At 43.6% G+C, this 25294-nt stretch overlaps 1 protein-coding gene across 1 annotated transcript in view; it reads right to left on the reverse strand.

Moving 5' to 3' along the window:
- The window catches only part of LOC140483647 (copine-9-like), a 404134-nt gene that overhangs the window by 84244 nt on the left and 294596 nt on the right, over window positions 1-25294 (reverse strand). Inside the window, exons 8-10 of the mRNA XM_072581965.1 lie at window positions 25189-25292; window positions 21077-21181; window positions 13308-13349 (exon numbers count right to left, since the gene is read on the reverse strand). Coding sequence (XP_072438066.1) covers window positions 13308-13349; window positions 21077-21181; window positions 25189-25292 — 251 coding nt within the window. The remainder of the gene's footprint in view (window positions 1-13307; window positions 13350-21076; window positions 21182-25188; window positions 25293-25294) is intronic.

Raw genomic sequence — 25294 nt, forward strand, 5'->3', positions numbered from 1 at the left:
TGGAATGGGCTGCCACCAGAGGTTGTCACAGAGATGACTACAATTTTATCATTTAAGAAAAATTTGGACAGCTACATGGATAAGATAAGTATGGAGGGATATGGACCAAAAGCAGGCAAATGAGACTAGATTAATTGTGAAAACTAGGCAGCAAGGGCAAGTCAGGCTGAAGGGCCTGTTTCCATAGTGTAGACCTCTATGATTCTATGTATACTCTAAAGGCCTATTCATGACTGACAGAGGTTGACTTGATGCACAGCTGGGAGTGAGAAGTATTTCCACTGCTAGCAAGCTGTAAGACACAGAGAGACATTGCCATAGAGGCATGTCGCATACATAATAAGATGAGCAGTGTAAAACTGTGTGAGATAACTCACGAGAACTCACAAAGAAAAACCCGCCCCAAATCTCCCTAGAATTGACACTTAGCTGATCTTTCTAGTAAAACATGACTCCTCAGAAGAAGGCGTTCTGCAGAAAAGTTATATTCGACTCAGAACACAGGGCTGGATGTTGACCTCGGAGGTGAAGCAGTTCCGAGGAAGATGCCTATTCAACTCAAAATATAGTGCCAGGGTTTCATCCGTGAGTTAGGTGATAGGAGTCTGGAAAATACATGACTTTGCAAGACCACCACTGGAAAAACTGCTCTGGAGAATCTCCACTGTCTGGGGTCAGGCACACATATAAGAATATGTAAAAAGACTTAGCTGACAGCCCTGAAAATCACTTGCCTTTTGAAACATCAGAGACTCCATCTGATGGTTCTGGTGTTCTGATCTCTGCTACCAATTTCTTTTAATGTTTGTTTATACAGGCTTAAGTAGTTTCAAAATACCTTGTGGCTCCAGCTCTTGAAACTTTAAAAGGTCTGGGTGATTGGCATGTTTACAGATAAAGTTAAGTCACTATAGTCCAAGAGGGTTGTTCACTCATTAATATATTCTAGTATAATGCAATAGTAATTTATTGTTACACTATTTATGACAATACAATAAAATGTGTTTAAGTCACCATAAGCTGCCGCCACTTTAATTAATAAACTATATATAAAAATAATCATACAAAATGAGGACAAATTACATTTTTTGTTCCATACACGGCTTCTTCAATTACTCAGTGGACGCCAAACTCCGCAGCCACCAAACCATTGCCTGAGGCTGCAACACAAAGGAGGAAGCAGCCCTGACTGACTGGTGCCAAAACGTCACCTCTGCCGAAGCATTTCATTGCTGCTGAGACTCCAGTCACCTCCATAACCAGGAGACTGCCCCAACTCTCGAGGACTGGGGCCCGTCTCAACTTCCGACTGGTGGTAGTTTAACCTGAGGGTCACCACGCCTCAAGCAAGGGGCAAGGTTGAGAAGGTGGGACCTTTATGGTAACCTCAGCACTTTTATGGGGCTGCACTGAATAGAGTTTTGTGATATATTGTGATTTTTTAAAATCTCTTTTTAAAAGGCTTTTTCTGAATCATTCAATGGTCATTGTAGGGTTCATTACTTCGATATGTTATATAGTATGTGAATAGTCTTGGAAGTGCTATAGCTTGGCACGGGGGTCATGATGGGCCTTGGGAATAGGAGGAAAAGCATACGCTGGCATAAGGGACCATGGCAGTTGTTAGGTGGTACACCTAGATATTGGGAGGGGCATGAGGAGACCCTTCAAAAGGCTTCTCCAAGGAGAATATGGTTTGTTACACCTTGACACGGTGTGAACTGTGATCCTTTAATATACTGTCCCTACTCCATAAAAATTGCACAGGACGAGGTCAGTCCTATCTCCCAGTGCAATTGGCTAGGTCAAGAGTGCTGGCCATAGGCTCATGACCTGATTCAGCCTGCACATGATTGAGGCATTCCTGAAAATCAGAAAGCTTGGAAATGGGGTCAGGAACCCTAGCATCAAGTCCTGATCTACATTTTGAAAGGATGCATGAGGCTACCGGTCTTGGTAAAGATCTAGCCTAGAATCCTATTTCTCTCTCCATGTGCACTGCCAGACCTGCTAAGCCTGCCAATATTCACCGTTTGTATTTCAGTATGCAATTATCACAAACTTAGTACACTTTAAACACCCAGATGCATATTGTTCATAAAGATATAATGTTTTCATAGGTTTTTATACAGAGAATATTAATTTTCATCAATTCAACAACTCCTAGTCAATTGCAGTCTTGGGGCACAGGCCAAACTATAACAATGCACTCTCTCGGGCGACAAAGAATTACTTACAACAGTTTCTGGATCTTTCAATTTGACAGCGTATGTATGGATTCCTGATGTTCCTGCGAACTTCAGCCAAGTAATGCTTGTAAGCCCTGACAGCTTTGCCATTGTTATTGACCCATATCTTCAGGTATTATGGTTCAAAATGCAGAGAGACTTAAGTATGAATCATTAGTGTAAGATAGTCACTGATAAATCCAATAAAGGACTGAGCAGAGCCTCCTGTACCTAAAGAAAAGTGAGGATGTGGAACATGATACCAAAAGGAGTCATTAAAACATCTGACAGACAGAAGCATTAAAGGAGAATCTAGACAAGCACAAGGTTTTGAAAAGGAATCCAAGGTTTTGCTAATAAAGTTGGATGTAGTAGGAAGGGAAGAAGTTCATGTGGTACATAAGCATTGGCAGAGTCCAGCTGGACCAAATAGCCTGTTTCTGTACAGTACCATTGATGTAAGGGTTTGGGTGTAGGTTTGTTCACTGAGCTGGAAGGTTCATTTCCAGGCGTTTCGTCACCCTACTCGGTATCATCTTCAGTAGGCCTCAGGCGAAGCATTGCTGATAATTCCTGCTTTGTATTTATATGGTTGGCTTCTTTGGGTTGGTGATGTCATTTCCCGTGGTAAAGTCACTTCCTGTCCTTTTTCTCAGGGGGTGGTAGATGTCTTTGTTTGGCTTGTCCTAGGATGGATGTGTTGTCCCAGTTGAAGTGGTGTCCTTCCTTATCTGTATGTAAGGATACTAGTGAGAGAGGGCCATGTCGTTTTGTAACTAGTTAATGTTCATGTATCCTGAACAACACATCCATCCTAGGACAAGCCAAACAAAGACATGCACGCAAATTCCTAGAAGCATGGCATTCCAACTGTAACTCTATTACCAACACATCAAGTTAGACCCCATTTACCATCCCCTGAGAAAATAACAGGAAATGACATCACCACACGAAATGACATCACCAACCCAAAGAAACCCAAACATATAAATAGAAAGCAGGACTTATCAACAGTGCTTCACCTGAAGCCCACTGAAGATATTATCTAGTAGGGTAACGAAACGTATGGAAATGAATCTTCCAGCTCAGCGAGCAAACCTACTTCCAGAACCTTAACTTGAGCTACAAATTTTCTCAAAACATGTAAAGGTATTATAGTGATTGGAACAAGATTGGATTTCATTGAGTATGAGGTCCCTGAATGAGCCAATCAGAGAGCCCTGGCTGACAAGTATAAACAGGAGAAAGTGAGGACTGCAGAAGCTGGAGATCAGAGTCGAGAGCGTGGTGCTGGAAAAGTACAGCAAGTCAGATATCATCTGAGAAGCAGAGAATCAACGTTTTGGGCATAAGCCCTTCATCAGATATAAACAGGACTGTCAGAGAATCACCACACTCTTGGTACTGGCTCTGAGCTGGCTAGGTCAGAGTCTATGCACTATGCATATACAAATAAAGGATGACTTGGTGACAGTTATGCAGTTGTGTAGTTATTTTAGTTACTAAAGGTTACGGAACTGTCATGGGTAGATGGAAGAGTTAAGAAAGGAATAAACAATGATCTAAATGCATGTGAGAAATGGCTGAGTGGCTGAGTGACCCACTCCTGATCCTAAGTTCCTATGTAGGTGGTGACGATGGGACAGCAAATATATTGCCTGTTGTAGGACAATGCACAGTCAAGGAAGTGATGGTTAGTACTGCTCTCATTAAAAACTATTTCCCCTCCAGGTTGTAATTCATCTTCTAAAAGTACAGACACCAAAGACTGTTTAATGAAGGCATTGTGGCAACTTGCTGGACAGTAAATATTGAAGTAGATGTAGATTGTAGGACTGAGACGAGGACCTCCCATGACCATGTGAATTCCATGTGAAACATCTTGTACCTCAGGGAAGCCCATCACCTGGGTCAAAGTTCTGTACTCAAATACTGCTCCTTGCAAACACTGCATCTGTCATTTATTTAAAAATGCAAAGTGCCTGAGGTGGTCTAGCTGCTTTGATTGATCCATTAGCATGAGCATGCCATGCTGTGATGACCTTAACTTTGCTGGGAAGAGCTGTCGTCATTTCAGATGTCTTCAGCTCAGTTGGCAGCAGATGGTGCAACTGTCTTGTGAACTGGGGGCAGCAAAGTGAAGTCTTCTTCCACATATCCCCAGGTCACATTGAAGTGTCTACACATGCAAGTTCCAGGGCTGTGGCAGCTGCAGGACAAACTGCTCCTGTGTTCTTTTGCATCTACTTTTGGCCACTATGGAATAGCCATAGTCACCATATTGCATTAAATGCCGGCAAATTAATGTCTGGGATGGGTGAGAACAAAACATAGTAAATTTATTCTGAAGAGTCTCCAAAAGGAAAAAAAGTTTTTTCCACAATCAGCTGTGACCTACAGTTGGGATTGCCAGCTCGGAGCTGTATTAGTATAGCTATTTCATTTTAAATAAGGTCGCAGACTTGCAAAATAAAATTGCTTTGAGAGAAAATGTGCATGCCAGGAATTGGGCAGGCCCCAACTGCTTCTGACGGCTGGGCCACCCACCTTGCAACATCTCCCCTGCAACATCAGAAGAAAATGAAAAGAAGAAACATTCACCTGGCTCTACATCCTCTGTGAGCTCTGAAAAATTCATGATCACTTCTGTTCTCAATTAGGTTCAAATGTAATTATTCAAAAAAGAGCCATGATCTCACAACCATGCTGTGTGTATGTTGGGACAGGGCTTCTGATCCCTGACAAGGCTGCAGTTCTATTTGTAATAATTGCAGTTCGGCGTCAAATATCTGCAGTCACAAATTCCGGGAATATTTTTAAGGGTTAACACTAACTTGGCATTCAGCAGATTTATCTGGTAGAAAATTGAGAGACATAAAATTATCATGTTGTGAGTTCTCTCACTTGTGTGGGTAACTTGTAATTTAGAAATGAAGAAGAAGGAACCCAGACTGCAATCTGAACAATGTGGTGCTCTAATGAGCCAGCAAGGAATGCAATCAGGTTTTGATTGAGCAATGAGGTTGTCATGGCAAAGAACTCCATGAGACACTGACATGTTCAAATATACAGGAGCTGTTGCAATCCTACGAACACAGATTCCATTTTAATCTAAATAAGCTCACTAAAGATATATGAATCAGATATTGGCAAAGTTGTTGCTGTCGTAGGGAAGCTACAGAAGAACATGCCATTTTCAGTACGACCGTGACGATGTTTGCAAGTCAGGGTTGGGAAGCTAGGAAAATAAGTATTCGGTGTCATCATGGAAAGAAATTAGGCCAATGGATCTGCGAAATGGAAGACTAGAATTGATAGAGCTAAGACCAAACTAAACTCATGATAACGTTCTCATCATAAGCCAAGCAAAGTGCAAGCACCAATCAGGGCAATCTGTGTAGCTCACCCTCCCTCCTTGGTAACTTCCTGATTTCACTTGATGCCCAGTTTCACAAATTCCTCTTTGGAGAGTGGGTGACAATTGCTGGGGAATTGTGGATGGGCCAACAGCAGCCTATTACAGATACTTTGTGGGGACAGTTTTCCAGCATTTTCTGCTCAGCCTTTTAAAGATTAGCGAGGTGATTCAAGATCTAAAAACGCAAATCAGAGCTCTGACTAGGAGAAACAGATTCAGACACCTTGTTTTAAAATGGGCAAAGGAGCCTCATTTAATCATTGAATGAGGTCTGCATTCATTTAATGCAGCTTCCCCAGGCCATCCATATTAAGACCCTAACCAATTTAGCAGTGGATTGAAACTGCATACAGATTCGCTATAGCCTCTGCACTATTAAATTGGTTATCATTATGCATACTTTAAGACCATAGAAAAGATGTGAAAGGTTGAATCTAGTCCCCGTGTATCAGGTCAAAATGCAGACATTCAATATGTTAACTTTGAATCGATATTTCTGGAACATGTTGTTCCTTGGTGTATTTGAAATCACTCCTGTTCAAATAAATCTTCAGAACCAAAGAACACTCTTTCAACTTGTGCAAAAAAGAAATTAAAAGGAGTTTACATTGCTTCCAATAATTAAAGCACATTAATCTTTGAACAGAGAGAACTTAGAGGAGTGAATGAATATATTATTGCATGACCCACTTATTACATGTGGTTATTTGTTTCATTTCTGGAGAGCTTTCAAACACATTTCACATAGTTTAACACAACAGGGAACTTGGGATACAGGAAACAGAGCTTTTCAGGCTGGATGCTCAATGATTCCTTTGAATTTCTAACACTAACACTGCAGATCCTCCCCAGTGCTTTACTCTGGGCACAATTTTAATGGAATGAATATCCAAACCTTGACTGATTGCAGGCAGACATAATTCTTTTTCTATATACTTACACTTGCATATTCCTAAAAGGAAACTGAAAATGTTTTGAATCTGCTTCTCAGGTTTACTTGTAGAATTGAAAAATACAAAAAAGTAGCATCTGAAATTCAGGCACATTTTGTAATTCTCTCTCGTGTTTCCCTTTGCTTTTAGGTTGCATTTTGAAATCCTTGCTGCAACACAACTATTTCAGAGGTTGGACAATTCAGTGAGGAGTGCTAGCCTCCCGATCTAAATTCCTGAACACACTGCTCCACTCTAAGAGGCAAGATTCACAACACCATGATCACACAGTCGGGAAGGATGGTCTGTACTCTTCTGTTCTTTGTCCCCTATAACCTTACAATTTTATTCCAACCAGGTAGATTAACATGAAAGTTACTCTTGAATCTGCTTTCATTAACCTTTCAAACAATCCATTCCACAATATGTCGACTTGTTGCTCAAAACACAAACAAGTTTATGGCTTTGAAAAGGTGGATGCTAGAAAATTGTTTCCATTAGGCGAGGAGACTAGGACCCGTGGACACAGCCTTAGAATTAGAGGGGGTCATTTCAGAACGGAAATGCGGAGACATTTCTTCAGCCAGAGAGTGGTGGGCCTGTGGAATTCATTGCCACGGAGTGCAGTGGAAGCCGGGACGCTAAATGTCTTCAAGGCCGAGATTGATAGGTTCTTGTTGTCTAGAGGAATTAAGGGCTACGGGGAGAACGCTGGCAAGTGGAGCTGAAATGCGCATCAGCCATGATTGAATGGCGGAGTGGACTCGATGGGCCGAATGGCCTTACTTCCACTCCTATGTCTTATGGTCTTATGGTCTTAAGTTTCTGTGTAAAAAACGTAAGTAGGTTCTGAGAATACTGGAGAGGTGAAAACCATGTATAGGTGGATGGAGAAAATTAAGCTTCAGCCTCGGCACTGTGCCACAAAGAATCAAAACTCCTTCTCCAATATCTAATTTGAAATTTGCTCTGTAGCCATTGACCATAATGTCAGCACTCTGAAAAACATCCCTTCGATTTTATGACTTCATCCAAAAAAAGACACTGGTTGATCTAGTGGGCATCCTTTTAGATTTCTGAATTGGAATTTAAAGACTTCTCCAGCGGATCCCACTTTAAAAGGGCCAGCTTTAATGGCATTGTCCAGCTTGGAACTGGTGAGGCTGTTTCCTGCCGTATTGTGGGCACAGAGCAAAGTGGCTATGAAAGCACCCTCTACTTTCTCACTGATTTCTTGAAGGTGCTCTTGGGGGTGTTTTTCCCCAATCAATTGTTACCATGTCTCCAAGGAAGAATTTGGGAAACTGGGCATCAAGTGAAATTGGTAAGGTACCAACAGAGAGGTGAGCTAGACAAGTTGCCTGATTGGTGCTAACACTTTACTTGGCTTATGATGAGACCAAATAATGACTTTAGTTTGGTCCTTAGCTCTACCAGTTCCAGTCATTCCACATTTTGATTTGCCAATAGTTATTCCCCTTTACAATTAATATATCTTCTTCATCCTCTCCCCATTTATCACTCCAATTCTATCTTGACTTACAGCATTTTTCATCCACCACCATGACTATCTCCCTCGAATCTGACCAACCTCAACCTATTTATAGTTTACTTCGATTTTACTCTGTATTCTTAGATTAGATTACTTAGATTACTTACAGTGTGGAAACAGGCCCTTCGGCCCAACAAGTCCACACCGACCTGCCGAAGCGCATCCCACCCAGACCCATTCCCCTACACTTACCCCTTCACCTTACACTATGCACAATTTAGCATGGCCAATTCACCTAACCTGCACATTTTTGGACTGTGAGAGGAAACCGGAGCAAACCCACGCAGACACGGGGAGAATGTGCAAGCTCCACACAGAGAGTCACCTGAGGCAGAAATTGAACCTGGGTCTCTGGTGCTGTGAAGCAGCAGTGCTAACCACTGAGCAGTGTAAATCATCATTCTGCGAGAAAAGACATAAGCTGTAATGTGGCATGGTCTCTTCCCCTATGCACAAGCCCCTGTCCCATCGGTGGGTTCTGTAAATGCACCTTCTTTTCCATCTTACACCGTGTCACTTCGCACAAGTGCTCCCCAGTGACCGTCTCCAAGAAATGAAAACCTAACCATCATGCCTTGACATTAAATGGACATTAATGAGTCCCTCATTATTGACATTATGGGAGTTATCATTGACCAGAAATCAAACTGGATCAACCATATACATACTGCAAATGCAGGTCAGAATATAGAACATAGAACATAGAACATTACAGTGCAGTACAGACCCTTCGGCCCTCGATGTTGCGCCGGCCCATCATACCAATCTGGAGTCCATCTAATCTACACTATTCCATGCCCATATGCTTGTCCAATGACAACTTAAATGTACTTAAAGTTGGCGAATCTACTACCGTTGCAGGCAAAGCATTCCATACCCTTACTACTCTCTGAGTAAAGAAACTACCTCTGACATCTGTCCTATATCTATCACCCCTCAATTTAAAGCTATGCCCCCTTGTGCTTACCATCACCATTCCTGGAAAAAGGCTCTCCCTGTCCACCCTATCTAACCCTCTGATTATCTTATATGTCTCTATTAAGTCACCTCTCAACCTTCTTCTCTCTAACGAAAACAGCCTCAAGTCCCTCAGCCTTGTCTCATAAGACCTTCCCTCCATACCAGGCAACATCCCAGTAAATCTCCTCTGAACCCTTTCCAAAGCTTCCACATCCTTCCTATAATGTGGTGATCAGAACTGTACACAATACTCCAAGTGTGGCTGTACCAGAGCTTTGTACAGCTGCAGCATAACCTCCTGGTTCCAGAACTCAATCCCTCTATTAATAAAAGCTAAAACACTGTATGCCTTCTTAACAACCCTGTCAACCTGGGTGGCAACTTTCAAGGATCTGAGTACCTGGACACCGAGATCTCTCTGCTCATCTACACTACCAAGGAGCTTATCATTAGCCCAGTACTTTGCATTCCGGTTACTCCGACCAAAGTGAATCACCTCACACTTGTCCACATTAAACTCCATTTGCCACCTCTCAGCCTAGCTCTGCAGCTTATCTATGTCTCTCTGTAACCTACAACATCCTTCGTCACTATCCACAACTCCACCGACCTTAGTGCCGTCTGCAAATTTACTAACCCACCCTTCGACGCTCTCATCCAGATCGTTTATAAAAATGATGAACAGCAGTGGACCCAACACTGACCCAGCACTGACCCAGGGGACTTATCTATTTTCACACTCTGCAGGATTTCTAATACCTCTTCCTTGTGAACCTCAATCACACCTAGTCTAGTAGCCTGTATCGCAGTATTCTCCTCAACAACATTGTCTTTTCTAGAGTGAATTCTGTTATAAAATATTCATTTAGTGCTTTCCCTATCTCCTCTGACTCCACACACAACTTCCCACTACTACCTTTGATTGGCCCTAATCTTACTCTTCATTCTTTTATTCCTTAAAGGTATAGGTATTTAAGGAATTAAGGAATAAAAAAGGTCAGAGGCTAGGAATTCTACGGTGAGTAACTCTCCCAAATGCCCGTCCTCAAGTCAGGAGTGTGATTGAATACTCTGCACTGACTGGGATGGGTTCAGCTTCAGTAACACTCAAGAAGCTTAACACCATCAAGGACAATTGACCTGATCGATCAGTACTCTTTCAGCATCTGAGTCTGGTGGCATCCAAGAGATATTCTTCCTGGAGGATTTAAACATTTGCTGCCGTGTCCTGGGTATTTTGAATTTTTCCCAGTCTATAGGAGCCCTCCTTTGAAACCCAAGTAAGAATCAAATGCTTCAACCATTACGTCATATTTAACAGGGTGTTCATCAAACTCTTCTCTTAAGCTATCGCCACCAGAGCACAAGAAGATCACACTCGCTGTTCCTTTTCTGGCTTTTAAGTGAGTTCTGTCGGTGAGATGGCCTTGTAACAATGGAATCAGTTTCTTCAGTGCACAGTCTAGTTGAGATTTCCTGTGATATCCTGGGGCTCGTATGAAGGTAAGGCTTTTTCCATGATTCTGTGGCATTCAGGTTGTCTGTCATCGGGGCTGTAGTAATGGGAATTTAATCCAGTTACTGTTGTGGGCAGTTTTCTTGAGTGTGTCCCATCAGATCAAAGTCTGTTCACTCTTCTGAATTTACTATTGCTGCTGGGATCCCTCAGAAATAGTTCTCAAACCATGCACCACTGTTGTCACCATATATAATGGGGTCTGACAGCCTTAGACAAGGGCTGGACAATCACCTTCTTCCCAAGGAAGACAGTGGTGCCAAATACACGTTATCGTAACCCCCCGTAATTTTGAATATATATATTAAATGTCACCTTTCCTTACTCGACAGAGAACAAGCTCAGATTCTCTACCCTCTCCATGAGGTAGAAATCTCAGATTCTGGCACTCTGCTGGTAAATCTACCCCTCGTGTTAAAAGTACCAAATTGTTACAGGCCTAATGCCATGTGTCAGCCTATTGATTCATAAGCCTGAATTGCGGAGATTCATTAGGCCAGCAGTTAGTGGCTGATTTGACTCTGGAAAATTTGTTTACTTAATTTTTAAATGATAGCTTTCTTTTCAGGACAGGCGAGTTAGAACAGCAAGTTCCTGGAAAAAGTCTTCCTACGCAGTGGTAAGAGGTTCATAGCAATCTGAAGAATACACTTCTCCAATGCCTCTTGTTAACACTGGACAAGTGTGGATTAATCTCCACTGAATCAATCTCGGTTAATGCACCTTTTATATGTTGAATTATAGAATGCTTCTGTCTACAATGCTGAGCACCCATTCTGTTCTGGTTGCTCTTATACTCATTGCTCCAAAGTTGTACTGGCAGAAGATGTATACTGCTGTACACAGTGGCTCTGTTTGGGGGGCATGGTGGCTCAGTGGTTAGGACTGTTGCCTCACACTGTCAGGGACCTGAGTTCAATTCCAGAATAGACAAGGTCTTTTCCCTGGGGTGGGGGAGCCCATAGGTTTGGGGTGAGAGGAGAAAGATTTAAAAGGAGCAATACTTTCACGCAGAGGGTGGTGCGTGTATGGAATGGGCTGTCAGAGGAAGTGGTGAAGGCTGGTACAATTACAACATTTAAAAGGCTGGGTATATAAATAGGAAGGGTTTAGATTTAGGATAGCCGGTCGGCATGGACGATTTGGACGGAAGGATCTGTTTCTGTGCTGTACATATGTATGACTTGATGACTGTTTGTGTGAAGTTTGCACATTCCCCTCCATGTCTGTGTGGGTTTTCTCTGGGTATTCCAGTTTCCTCCACAGTCCAAAGATGTGCAGGTTAGGTAGATTGACCAAGCTAAATTGCCCATAACGTTGAGGGATGTGCAGGCTAGATGGAATAGCCATAGGAAATGCAGGGATAGGGTAGGAGGGTGGGTCTGGCTGGTTTGCTGTTCAGAGGGTTGGTGTGGACTTGATGGTTCAAATGACCTACTTCCACACTGTAGGGATTCTATGACCCTGTTATATCACCCTGTTTATGGCGCCACTCTGTTAGGTCATTAGTATATGTCTGCATATATAGAGGTAGATTCCAACATCCCTCATTATTTTGGCTGACAATCCAATTACTGCAAAATCACAACAGAAACAGGAATTGCTGGAGATATTCAGCAGCTCAAGCAGCAACTACCAAGAAAAAGCAGGATCCAATAGCCATTCTTCAGAGATGTTGCTGGACCTGCTGAGTTTCTCCAATCATTCTGGTGTTGTTTCAGAATTACAGCATCTGCAGTTCTTTGTTTTTTGTTTACTTCAAATGAGGGATGGTACCACATCACTGCCTGGTTTTGTGCTGCTCAGTGCCAGGCTACTGTCACCAAGACTATGATTCAGAGAAGGAAATTCTTCCTTTGTCAAAGAAATTCCTTTTACTTCTTGCAGTTGTGAGGGTTTTTAGATCGATCATTTGATGATCAACCCATCACCTTTCACTGTCAACTTAGACTATAATAAGCAGTCCATTATGCACTCAGAGGTAGTGAGGACTGCAGACACTGGGAAGTCAAATTCGATAGAATGTGGAGCTGGAAAAGACACAGCACAGATGAAGGGTCCTGCCTGAAACGTTGACCCTCCTGCTCATCTGACGCTGCTTGACCAGCTGTGCTTATTCCAGCTCCATGTTTTATTGACTCAGTCCATCCCAGGCACTTACTTCAATTGCAAATACTCCAAATTTACCTCAACCTAAAATGAGAAATGTCAGGGCCTGACACCCAGCGTTTTCATCCAGGGGCAAGTTTTCCTGTTTTGTGTATTCTCTTAAGGGCAAGGTACAAAAGTGGGGATTTAACAGAACAATTTTCTTTCTTTCTGTACAATAATCATAGAGTGGCCAGGGCTTGCTGCCAATATATTGATTTCCCGAGCCATTTGATCCCGAGCATCCTGTGTGGATATGTGAGGTAGAATATAAATCAGACAGTCATTTCCTCGAATTGCCCTTGTACAGTTCTGAGTGACTGGTTCCAGCTCAGCACTGATGACAGCTATTACATCAGTCACCTACCTGCACCGTGAAGACAAGGAAATCGTTCAAGCCTCTAGGAAAATGGCCTAATGTATTGGCAGTCACAGAACAAGGAATTCAGTAAAATGAGCAGGAATCTAATTTAATAGTTCGGTGGAAATAAACAGATAGGTGGATGTAACCCTGTGACTACTCTCCACAGATCTTTGAAAGGTTCAGCCTTACCTGCCATCTCGATCCCAGTCATAGACGTCCACCTTCACTGTCCTAAACATGAAAGGCAAAAAAAAAAGTGATGTCAATCGATCCTGCTCTCTTCCATAGAAATGCCTTACAAAAATAGGTATTTATTTTACCAGTGTCTTTTCTTTACTCTGTCATGGGACGAGTGAGTGTCTGTGATGTCTCATGGGGTCTTGTGTTGGAAACCAAGACCCACTGTTCCCACAGGCTTCACCAAAGCTGATGACATTAGATGACATTGGTAGAGGTAGAGGCAAATTTCTGAAGGATGTGGAAGGATCCCTTGGGGCCTTGGACAGAGGTAAGGGGAGTGGTGTGGGCACAGGTTTTTCATTTCCTGTGGTGGCAAGAAAAGGTGCCAATAGTGGGGTGTGGGCTGGTTGGGAGGGTGTGGACCTGACGAGGGAGTCGCAGAGGGAATGATCTCTCCGTAACAATGATAGGGATGGGGAGGGAAATATATCTTTGGTGGTGGGGTCTGTTTTGAGGTGGTGGAAGAGGCAGATGATGATGCAATGTATGCAGAGGTTGGTGGGATGGAAGGTGAGGACCAGGGACTTCTGTCCTTGTTGCGTTGGGAGGGGTGGTGTTCAAGGGCTGTGGTGCGTGAAGTGGAGGAAGTGTGCTGCAGGGCATCGTCAACCACGTGGGAAGGGAAGTTGCCATCTTGGAAGAAGGAGGCAATCTGGGGCTTACTGAGGTGGCATTGGTCATCCTCGGAACAGATGCGGTGGAGGCGGAGGAATTGGGGATAAGGGATGGTGTTTTTACAGGAGGTAGGGTGGGAGGTGTATTCTAGGTAGCTGCGAGAGTCGGTGGGTTTGTAATAAATGTCTGTGGTTAGTCGGTCGCCGGAGATGGTGATGGAGAGATCCAGGAAGGGGAGGGAGGTGTCTGAGATGGTCAGGTGAATTTGAGGTCGGGGTGGAAGGCGTTGGCAAAGTTGATGAACTGTTCAACCTCCTTGTGGGAGTATGAGGTGGCGCCGATACAGTAATCAATATAGCGGAGGAACAGGTGGGAGGTAGTGTTGATGTAACTGTGGAAGATGGCCTGTTCCACGTATCTGACAAAGAGGTAGGCATAGGTGAAAGTGAGGACTGCAGATGCTAGCGATCAGAGTCTAGAGTGTGGTGCTGGAAAAGCACAGAAGGGCAGGCAGCATCCAAGGAGCAGGAAAGTCGACATTTTGGGCAAAAGCCCTTCATCAGGAATCAGGAAACGTCAATTTTCCTGCTCCTCAGATGCTACCTGACCTGCTATGCTTTTCCAGCACCACTCTAATCTTGACAGCAGGCAGGCACAGCTAGGTCCCATGCGAGTGGCCATGGCTACCCCTTTGGTTTGGAGGAAGTGGAAGGGTTGGAAGGAAAAGTTGTTGAGGGTGAGGACCAGTTCGGCCAGATGGATGAGGATGTCAATGGAAGGGTACTGGTTGGGACGGCATGAGAGGAAGAAATTGAGGGCTTGGAGACCTTTGTCGTGACGGATCGATGTGTACAGGGACTGGATGTCCATAGTAAAGATGAGGCCTTGGGGGCCAGGGAAATGAAAATCTTGGAGGAGGTGAAAGGCGTGGGTGCTGTCATGAAGGTAGGTGTGCCAACCCTGACCTCACCATCAAACCCGCAGACAAGGGGAGCACAGTAGTATTGTGGCACACTGACCTAAACACCACTGAAGCCAGGCACCAACTCGCAGACACCTCGTCCTACTGCCCCCTTGATCACAACCTCACCTCCCACACCAAAGAATCGTCTCCCAGACCATCCACAACCTCATCACCTCTGGGGATCTCCCATTCACAGCCTCCAACCTCATTGTCCATGAACCCTGCACTGCCTGATTCTACGTCCTCCCAAAGATTCACAAACGTGACCGCCCCAGTCGACCCATTGTCTCAGCCTGCGCCTGTCCCACTGAACCCATCTCTTCCTACCTCGACATCGCCCTGTCCCCCTAAGTTCAGGAACTCCCAACCTATGTTCGTGACACCACCCAAGCCCTTCACCTCATCTAAGGTTTTCGTTTCCCCAGACACCAAAGCCTCATCTTCACCATGGATATCCAGTCCCTGGACATATTGATCCACCATGATGAAGGTCTCCAAGCCCTCCATTTCTTCCTCTCATGCCGTCCCAACCAGTACCCTTCCACTGACATCCTCATCTGCCTGGCTGAACTGGTCCTCACCTGCAACGGCTTCTCCTTCCAATCCTCCCACTTCCTCCAAACCAAAGGGGTAGCCATAGGCACCCACATGGGACACAGCTATGCCCACAAGGAGGTTGAACAGTTCATCAACTTTACCAACATCTTTCAGCCCAACCTTAAATTCACCTGAACCATCATGGACACCTCCCTCATCTTCCTGGACCTCTCCATCACTATCTCTGGCAACTGACTAAGCATAGACATCTATTACAAGCCCACCGACTCTCACAGCTACCCAGACTACACCTCCTTCCACCCCCACCTCCTGTAAAAACACCATCCCTTATTCCTAATTCCTCTTCCTGTGCCAGATCTGTTCCCAGGATGACCAATTCAACCTCAGAAAGTCCCAGATGACCTCCTTCTTCCAAGATCGCAACTTCCCTTCCCACATGGTTGATGATGTCCTCCACTTCACTCACCACCGACCTTGAACCCCACTCCTCCCAACGCAGCAAGGACAGAACGCTCCCCCTCACCTTCCACCCCACCAACCTCCACATACATTGCATCATCCTTCGCCACTTCTGCCACCTCCAAACGGACCCCACCACCAAAGATATATTTCCCTCCCAACTGCTATCTGCATTGCAGAGTGACCATTCCCTCCGCGACTTCCTTGTGAGGTCAACAACCCTCCCACACCTGCCAACACCCCACTCCTGGCACCTTTCCCTGCCACCATAAGAATTGCAAAACCTGTGCCCACACTACTCCCCTCACCTCCATCCTAGGCCTCAAGGCTTCCACATCCGTCAGCAATTTACCTGTACCTCTATCAACGTCATCTACTGCATCCTTTGCATCCGATGTGGTCTACTCCAAATTGGGGAGACAGGATGCCTTCTTGCGGATCATTTCAGAGAATATCTTTGGGAAATTTGCACCCACCAATCCCACCGCCCTGTGGCTGAACACTTCATCTGCCCCTCCCACTCCATCAAGGACATGCAGATCCTGAGCCTCCTCCACTGCCAAACCCTTCCCACCCAACGCCTGGAGGAAGAATGCCTCATATTCTGCCTTGGGACCCTGCAACCACGGGATGAATGTGGATTTCAGCAGCTTCCTCATTCCCCACCACTCCCATTTATCTCTCAGTCCCGGGCCCATCAGCCTCATTCCTGATGAAGGGCTTATGCCTGAAACATTGATTCCGATGCTGCCTGACCTGCTGTGCTTTCCCAGCAACACACTGTCGACCATTGGAAGACTTAACCAAATAATAAAGTACCTAATAACAATTAACTGTTCAAATATCATAATATTCCACAAACACACCCCTTGGCGAAAACGCAAATTCAGACACAGGTTCTCCAATCCAGGAGGAAAACATATCAAAAGAAAATTCAGACCATATAGTAGTCAAGAGACATTCAACTGCAACTAGATTCTCAGCTTTCTGACCAATGGACCGCAATCAGTGAAGACAGTGAAGACCGCAATCAGTGAAGCACCTCCTCCACAATAACATTCAACACTGGAGCCCCCCAAAGATATGTCCTCAGGTCCCTACGTACTCCCTGCACACACAAGATTATGTGGCCAAATTCCAAATGAACACCATATACAAGTTCACCGATGACGCCACAGTAGTTGGACAGATATCGAAAAATGGCAAGGCAAAATACAGAAGAGAGATAAAGGGCTTGATGACGTGGTGCAATGTCTCAATGTCGGCAAAACTAAAGAACTGCTCATTGACTTTAGTAAGAAAGGAGGAGAACATGCCACCATCCACATCAATGGAACAGAGGTCGAGAGGGTGGAGAGGGTCAGAGTAACCAACAACCTGTTTTGGACTTCCAACGTAGATGCAATTGTCAAGGAGGTACAACAGACCTCTTCTTCCTCAGGCGACTCAGGAAATTTGGTATGCCTATAAGGACCTGCACCAACTTCTACAAATGCACCATTGAAAGCCTGTTGTTCCGATGTAGCATGGTCTCGTATGGCAATTGCTCTGCTCAGAACCGTAAGAAACTACAGAAGGTTGCGTGCACAACTCAGACCATCACAGAAACCAACCTTTCATCCATTGACTCCATTTACTCTGCTTATTGCCATGGAAAGGCTGTCAACATCATTGAATAGCAATCAAACCCCGGTAATACTCTCCAACAACCTCTTCCATCAGGCAGAAGATACAGAAGCCTGAACCCAAGCACCAGCAGGTTCAGGAACAGCTTCTTTCTGGCCAATATTAGCCTGATGATTGGACTCTCTAGCCTCAAATAATGGTGATCTCATCTAGCACACACCTTGTGCAATATAACCTGTAGTCTCTCTTAGTTTTTATTTACAACCTATGATCTGTACATTCTTGCTTACTATGTTCTGCCTGTACTGCTTGTAAACAAAGCTTTTCACTGTACTCTGGTACACATGACAATCAATCAATCAATCAATCAATCAAGCCTCCAATTCTTTTGCAACCTGAAACAGCTTCTGTTGCTAAAGCTAAAAAAGAGTAGAAAGCCTGTTCGTAAGAGCTGGCCACACCCAGGCTGCTTCCATTCTTCAAACTTTAAAAAAAAAGACCACCTATGGCCTCACAAGTTGTTTACTCAAGTCGACTTCAGTCCCCGGTTCGGCACATCTACCGCACAACCTCTCTCCAAAAAAAAGGACAGTATAACCTTTTAAAGTTACAGCATCATCACATTATCATCATCATTATTGAAGCTAACTTCAGACTGGATTCAATGTATTCTTCGCCACTTCTGTTTTGTGGCACTTCACCACTTCTGTTTAAGTACATCAATCAAAGTTAAATTCCACCCACTACGGTGGTGGAGTTTGCACCCATACCCACAGGCTATCGTATGGCGAGAGGCTGCTCTACTGACCTCAGAGAAAGAAATTCACCAGAAAACATTCGGGCTGGTTCATTCCAGTTTAATCATCCTTTTAATGGCACAATGAGACTTAATTAGTAGAACACAACTTTCCTTTCATTGAAAATTAACTTTTAAAATTGTAGACTGTCATTCTTTCAGATTGTCATTATTATTTGCGATTTAAACACCAGCGTTGTACATTTTTGAAGGCATTCTTTCCAGCTTCCTAATTTCATCCACTTAATCCAACCAATCTTTCTATTTCTTTGTTTTGCTTTCTGCATATAATTTGAATCACTGAATCAATATTATACCTGACATATTCAGACTCTACTTTTTCTTTGACAAGCAATGCCCTTCACATCAAAAAATCTCCTGTTTATTTATTTATTATTTTTTCTTCTCTTTTTTTAACTCCTTTTTATTTTTTACCACACACTACCGCCTAACTGCGGTAGTGCTTACTTTTACCCCAGCACCCATGTTGTGTGTGTGCAGGTGTGAGACACTGTGAAAGACACAAGGTGCACAAATCTTTATTCGGTTTCCACCACCAGGAAGAAAGGAAACACCTGAATGGCCAGTGACAAGCAGTGTCCTTCACATCAAAGGGCAATGCTGTGTGATCAAACAGTGAAGGGGAGGGTAGGGATTAAGTCAAAATAGAGTTGGAGGGGGAAATAATGCACTTCACTCCCTGCGGCACCCACCTCTCCCTGAACAACTCCAGGGTGTTGGTGGACACTGTGTGCTCCTTTACCAGAGACACCAGGGCTTTAACGTAACCGTGGAAAAGGGGCAGGCAGTCGACCCTAACAACCCCCTCCACGGCCCGCTGCCTGGACCTGTTTATGGCCAGTTTGGCCAGGCCCAGGAGCAGACCCATGAGGAGGTCTTCAGACCTGTCCTCCCTCCTCCGTACCAGGTGCCCGAAGATCAGGAGCGTGGGACTGAAGTGCAACCAAAAGCAGAGGAGGAGGTTTTTAAGAAAATCAAAAAAGGAGTGCAAATGCCCACACCCAATATACACATGGGACTCCCAGTTGGGCTGGGAGTCCGTGAACCACCGCAACCTGCGGTTGCAGGGGACTGCTGTGTGCAGCACCCTCCACCCCAGATCCCCGAGGGAAAGGGGGAGGACTCCCGCATAGAGAGCCCTCCACTGGGGATCCCCACCGCCCGGTGGCAAATGGGCACGCCAAGGTGTGTCCGGACGGTGGATGAGGGAGAAGAGGTGGACGGTGTGCAGCAGCAGTCTATACAGGGCCCTCCTTTTTATGTCCTTAAAAGGGACAAAATTAAAATTCCGGAGGCAGCTCAGGTTGTGGGGCACAGGCTCCCGCGGGAAGTACGGGACCTTGGGGCCAATGTGAAATTCCGTCCGGGCTGGGGTGAGCGCAGACGGGATCCCACTGCACACCTGAGTATCCTTCAACTGGTGCACTACGCTGGGTCCGAGCACCGCCGTTTTAAGGCATCAGATGGCAGTGGCCATGTACCAGACGTCTACTGCTGCACTGCTCAGAGTCTGCTTTTTTATCTATGACTCTTCAATCTGATTGGTTAATGAGTCACATGATCGAATCTTCTATCTCATGGATGGGGAGTTGGAGGTGGGACAGGTACTTAATTTGATGCAGCAGTGGCATCAATGAATTCTGCCCCTTTCTACCTCTGCCTGATTTAGGTTCTGGGTGTAAAGGTCCAGGGTCAACCTTCTTGTCAGTTGAGGATTATAATGAACTCTTCAGAGCCATGTTCTCTTAAGGTTCATATTAACCCAACTGCAGATGGGCTGCGCGCATGACAGCTAAAACAGCAGGGTTAGTCCTGTCACCTTCAGACAGCAGCTACCTCCAACAAAGGCACTAAGTGCCTGGGCATCGGAAAGGTGGTCTGTCATTGAGAACCAACCAACCCCCCCACCCCCACCCCCCGCCTCCCCCACTCTCACTATCGATGCCCTGGCCCACTCTTTCTGCAAATGTAACATTGCAAATCACCTCCTCATGCCCATGCATTACCTTCCTCCAGTCTGATCATTCTATAATCCTGGGACTTCAGGATGGCGGCTCTTCCCAGTTTAGTCAGGTCTTCCTTGTGGTGTTCCTAAATGCCATCAGCTGGCCTCTGTGAGTTCTGCCCCCTGAGATTTTGTTTGCAGGGAAAGCCTTGCCAATGGCTCCATTGACTTGTGATTTGATGGGCCTTCCCAAAAAAAGGCAGTTTGTGATTCTCACTGGCACAAAAGCAGGAAAGCAAAATTGCCAATGCCCCAACAAGATTATGCCCGTAGTTTTTTAGTCAAGATAGTATCAAAGTTGGAAGTGAGGACTGCAGATGTTGGAGACCAAAGTCAAAAAGTGTGGCGCTGGAAAAGCACAGCTGGTCAGGCAGCATCTGAGAAGCAGGAGAATCGATGTTTCAGGCATAGCCATTTCTGATGAAGGGTTTATGGCTGAAACATCGACTCTCCTGTTCCTTGGATGCTGACTGACTTGCCGTGCTTTTCCAGCGCCTCATTTTTTTGACATAGAATCCAAGGTGCAAACAGTGGAGTTTTGGATGAGTTGAAGTTTATGAAGGGTAGACAATTGGGTCTAATTTAGGGCAATGTGAGGGTAGTATTGCAGCGAACCACACAAGACATTGTAAACCACTGTACAGCAATAACAGTTGACTATACCATATACTGACCTGTCATAGTCCCCATTACATAGTGCACGGACTGGAATAGTAAATGGTTGCCAGACTGGGTTCAACGTATTCTTCACCACTTCAGTTTTGTGGCAGATGGTAAACCTGAGAGAGAGCGAGCAGGAAAAAGGTACACATGTAATGACAGTAAATCTGAGAGAGAGCGAGACAGTCAGACATAAACAGAACAGGGAAAAAAGTATACATGCAAATAAGTTATAAAGCTATGAGTGGAGGTGCGAAACATTCACTGATTGCTGGTAGCATCATAAGTGTATTTGAAAAATATGGCACAGAAATTCCTAATATTAAGGATGGCAACCATACAACTTAACATTGATAGTAAGAAAAATAATGGAAGCCCTACCAAAAGAAAGAATTGAACATCTAGAAACAAGAAATGTATTAATGAATAGTTAGCATGGATTTTGCAAAGTGAAATCTTTGTTGTTCTAGGTTATTGAACTTTTCGATTAAGTAACAGAGAGAACAAACAACAGTAATGCAATAGCTGTGTTTATTTTGATTTTCAAATAGCCTCCGATATGATGCAGACATAGAGCAATGAATAAGGTCAGAGAATGTGGAGTCAAGCAACAAGTGGGAGAATCGATTGTGAGCTAACTTCAAGATCAAAAGTACAGGATGTTAGTAAAAAGAAATGTACAATTTTCAGATCACACCAAATTGTGGGGGAGATAATCAATACTGAAGAGGACTGCAACTACAACAGGACATTAGTAGTCTTGAAACCTGGGCAAATAAATAAAGTGTAACACAGACACATATGATTTAGCATATTGTAGTAGGAAGAGTAGAGAGATTACTTATTATTTAGAAGGTTTCATGGGTAAAGGAACAAACTATCTCAGTGTACAATTCAGCAGCAACTGATAGTTGCATCACAGGTTCTCAAGGCAAATGATAGAGCAAATCAAAACATTATTTGTGGAAGAACAGAATTAAAAATACCGAAGTTAGCTGAACCTGTGTCAAAATGTTGCTAGACAATAGTGTTCTGTATGCTGTCTGAGTGTCCTTGCTGATCTCACATCAGACACTTCTGTCATTAGATAAAGTCACTTACAGTTTGGACACATTTGAATAATGAGGAGTCTACCACCAGCGTGTACAGCTCTGATCACTCCAGGATATCAAGGAATTTGAGAGGGTGCAGAGAAGATTTAGAAGGATGCTACCAGGAATGTTTGGGTAAATCAAGAAAGGATTGATAGGCTGGATCTAAAAAGAAGTCTGAGGTGTGATATGTCTGAGCTATCTGAAATTCTGAAAGCATTGAAGCATGGATACAGAGAAAATGTTTCCCCGCCTGGGGAATGTGTAAGTAAAACCATCAAAAGAAGGTAGTCACCTTGAAATCTAATTAAAATTCAGAAGAAGCGTTTTGACTCAAAGAGTGGTGAAAATGTGACAACCACTAACACCGAGAGTAGTTGAAATGAATTGTTGAGATGTAGTTAAGGAAAGGGTAGATAACCAAATCAGGGAGATATGATTGGGGTTGTGATAATAGATTTATATAATTGAGCTAAATAGCCTGTTTTCATTGCCATATATCCAATGTAACTGTATCCTAATTTGGCAGCATCCAATTTTGTATGCCTCACCTACAGTGTGCGAACAGCCCGAACCCAAATGGGGACTTTGAGGAGTTTGGGATACTTGGTTTTCAGACCACACAATCAGGTAGCATGTCGAAGTTAATGATTGGTATGATTGAAGTTTGGAGAAGGACAAGACCTCAGATTGCGACTGAAGAGGATTTTCAGTTTGGAACAGAACAGTGTTGCTACAGCTGAGCCCTAGAGTGTTAGGGGATGTTGTGGTGTTAGGAGTTTGGAGTTAGAGCTGGGTTAAGACTGGGGGTGCTTGGAAGTCAGAGTTGGGAGTGAGCTTAGAGTTGAGTACTTCTTTACATTTAGTGATGCTTAATATTGCTTTGCCTGGTGACACAGTATTGTGGTAGCTACCCCAAACTCAAGACAAAGTAACAAGAGGAGGGGAAGCAGAAGTCAGGCTCATCATTTGTGTATGCTAATGGACTAATACTTCCTTATGATGTGGGTAAATGCATCTTATCAACGTAGTAAATAGTGAGGTGTACAACAAAATTGTGCAGGTATACAGAGACTACTTTGGGCACATATGACTCCATAGCACTGAAAAGACAGGTCATTCCACCCAGTTTCTAATCAGTTTGTGATTTTGTTGCATATAAATAGCAGATCAATTCTTCACTCAGTAACAATCAACTTGAGAGAATGAGAGAATGAAAGGGAGAGAGGGAAATAGAGAAGTAAAAGTGAGTACAATTTTCAATACAGTAATACCTTAAGATTAAAATCTAACAGCAAAACTGAGAGACGCAGCACAGTAGAGTACATTCAGCAGATAGGAATACAGGTAAACTGCACAGGATTTGAACACTGTGATAGTTAAGCTGACAGAAACACAGCGAGGGCACACCTGAATAAAAGATTTCAAAACACAAAGATAGTAATTTTCTAGAAAAAAAGTTTTATGGAAATGGTGATACAAACATTGAACATAGGATACAAACAATATGGTAAACCTGAGAGAAAGAATTGTAGAAAGGAAGAGAAAAAGACATTTATACAGTGAACTTCAGCTCCTATAATTTCATGTGAATCACAGCTATTTGGATTGTATAAACATTTCATGCAGGCAGAGGATACAAATTGGTGACTAAATTACAGTTTTGTGCTTTTATTGTGTCCTCTAAATATATGGTACAATTTAATGGGAAGGTAAGGTGCATGTTGACAGCATTCCCTAGTTCATACTTTTAATGCTGATAGGTAAAAGAAATCAATGAGGAAGAAGAAAAAAATGTTTGAGACTAATTAGTCAAAACTTGCTAATGCAGTGATTATATTCTGCCCTTTGACATTCAATTGCTCAGCTTTGTTATTGTCAGAAAAGTAGAAGACACAAAGGAATAGATTTTTTTTTTCCTTACCCCTTAGCCATCAAATTGATGATTAGAATTTCATGTCCTTTGTAGAACCTGCCTGATATCTATTCCAATGATTCAATTACTGCCCAGGTATCAGTCTTTTACACAGCAGTTGGTGTGATTAGAAATACACAGCCTGAAAGGTTGTTGGAAGTGGATTCAGAAATAACCTTAAGGAGATAATCGAATAATTATCTGAAAGTCTGTTTTGGGGCTATGAGGAAAGACTATGGAGTAGGCTTAATTGGATGGGGTCAATTGACAGGCCCAACTTAAATATTCCTGTCACACCTCCAACTCCTCTGGGACTTGTGGAACTTTTGGCTATATCATTGTTAAATAATACACCCTATGTGTACTCCAGAAAGATGATTCGAACGGCTTAATGAATTTATTATTTGAATAACTGAATCATAAAGATGAAGGATATTCCAGACCTGGTTTGAATTGAGTTTCCTGAATCAATAAGACAGGACTAGCACTACAGGGGTAAAATCAGCCCGGCTTCATCCCCTTGATTCCAATCGAAAAGCCTTGTCTGGTGGTATTAAATATTGAAATGAGAGCACCAGTAGCTCTTCTCAACATCACTTCGCTACATTATCCATATGTGTTTCATATGTAGAAATCTGTTACTCACAGTCTTGAACATGTTCAATGATTGATCTGCCTCAGCCCTATTGGGCAGAGAATTGCAAAGGTTCAACAACCTTTGAGGGAAGAAGTTACTCTCCATGAGAGGATAACAGATGAAGGCAGTTTTGTGCTTGGTTGTGATAGGCCCAACAGTCTAGGAGATATGAATTCTCACAAATGCAGGATGGTCACTTGGGCAAAGTACCTGAGTGTGAAAAGTGCACGTGAATCGTTTCACCAAGAAGAAGCTAATATCTGAAGGAAAGCAGGATATGGAAAATTATTTTGGTTTTTAAGGAAAAGGGCAAGATACTGAGAAGACTTCAAATTCACTCAATGTTACATCGGCATAGACTTCTCTGATTTCCAATTTTCATTTTTGTTATCAGCCTACTTTGTTCAGCTAAGCTTAAAGAGAGTGGGGGCCATTTTGAGATGTCTACAAGACATAATTCACCAATTATACATAATTACTTACGTCCCATCCTCATTGCTCCGATAAAAGACCAAAAACGGATCTGATTTTCCAAAGAAATCCTTTTTGTCCAGCTTATTAGCACACAGCTGCATGGTTGCAATGTCCT

Source organism: Chiloscyllium punctatum, chromosome 12 (assembly GCF_047496795.1).
Source record: "Chiloscyllium punctatum isolate Juve2018m chromosome 12, sChiPun1.3, whole genome shotgun sequence".
NCBI lineage: Eukaryota > Metazoa > Chordata > Chondrichthyes > Orectolobiformes > Hemiscylliidae > Chiloscyllium > Chiloscyllium punctatum.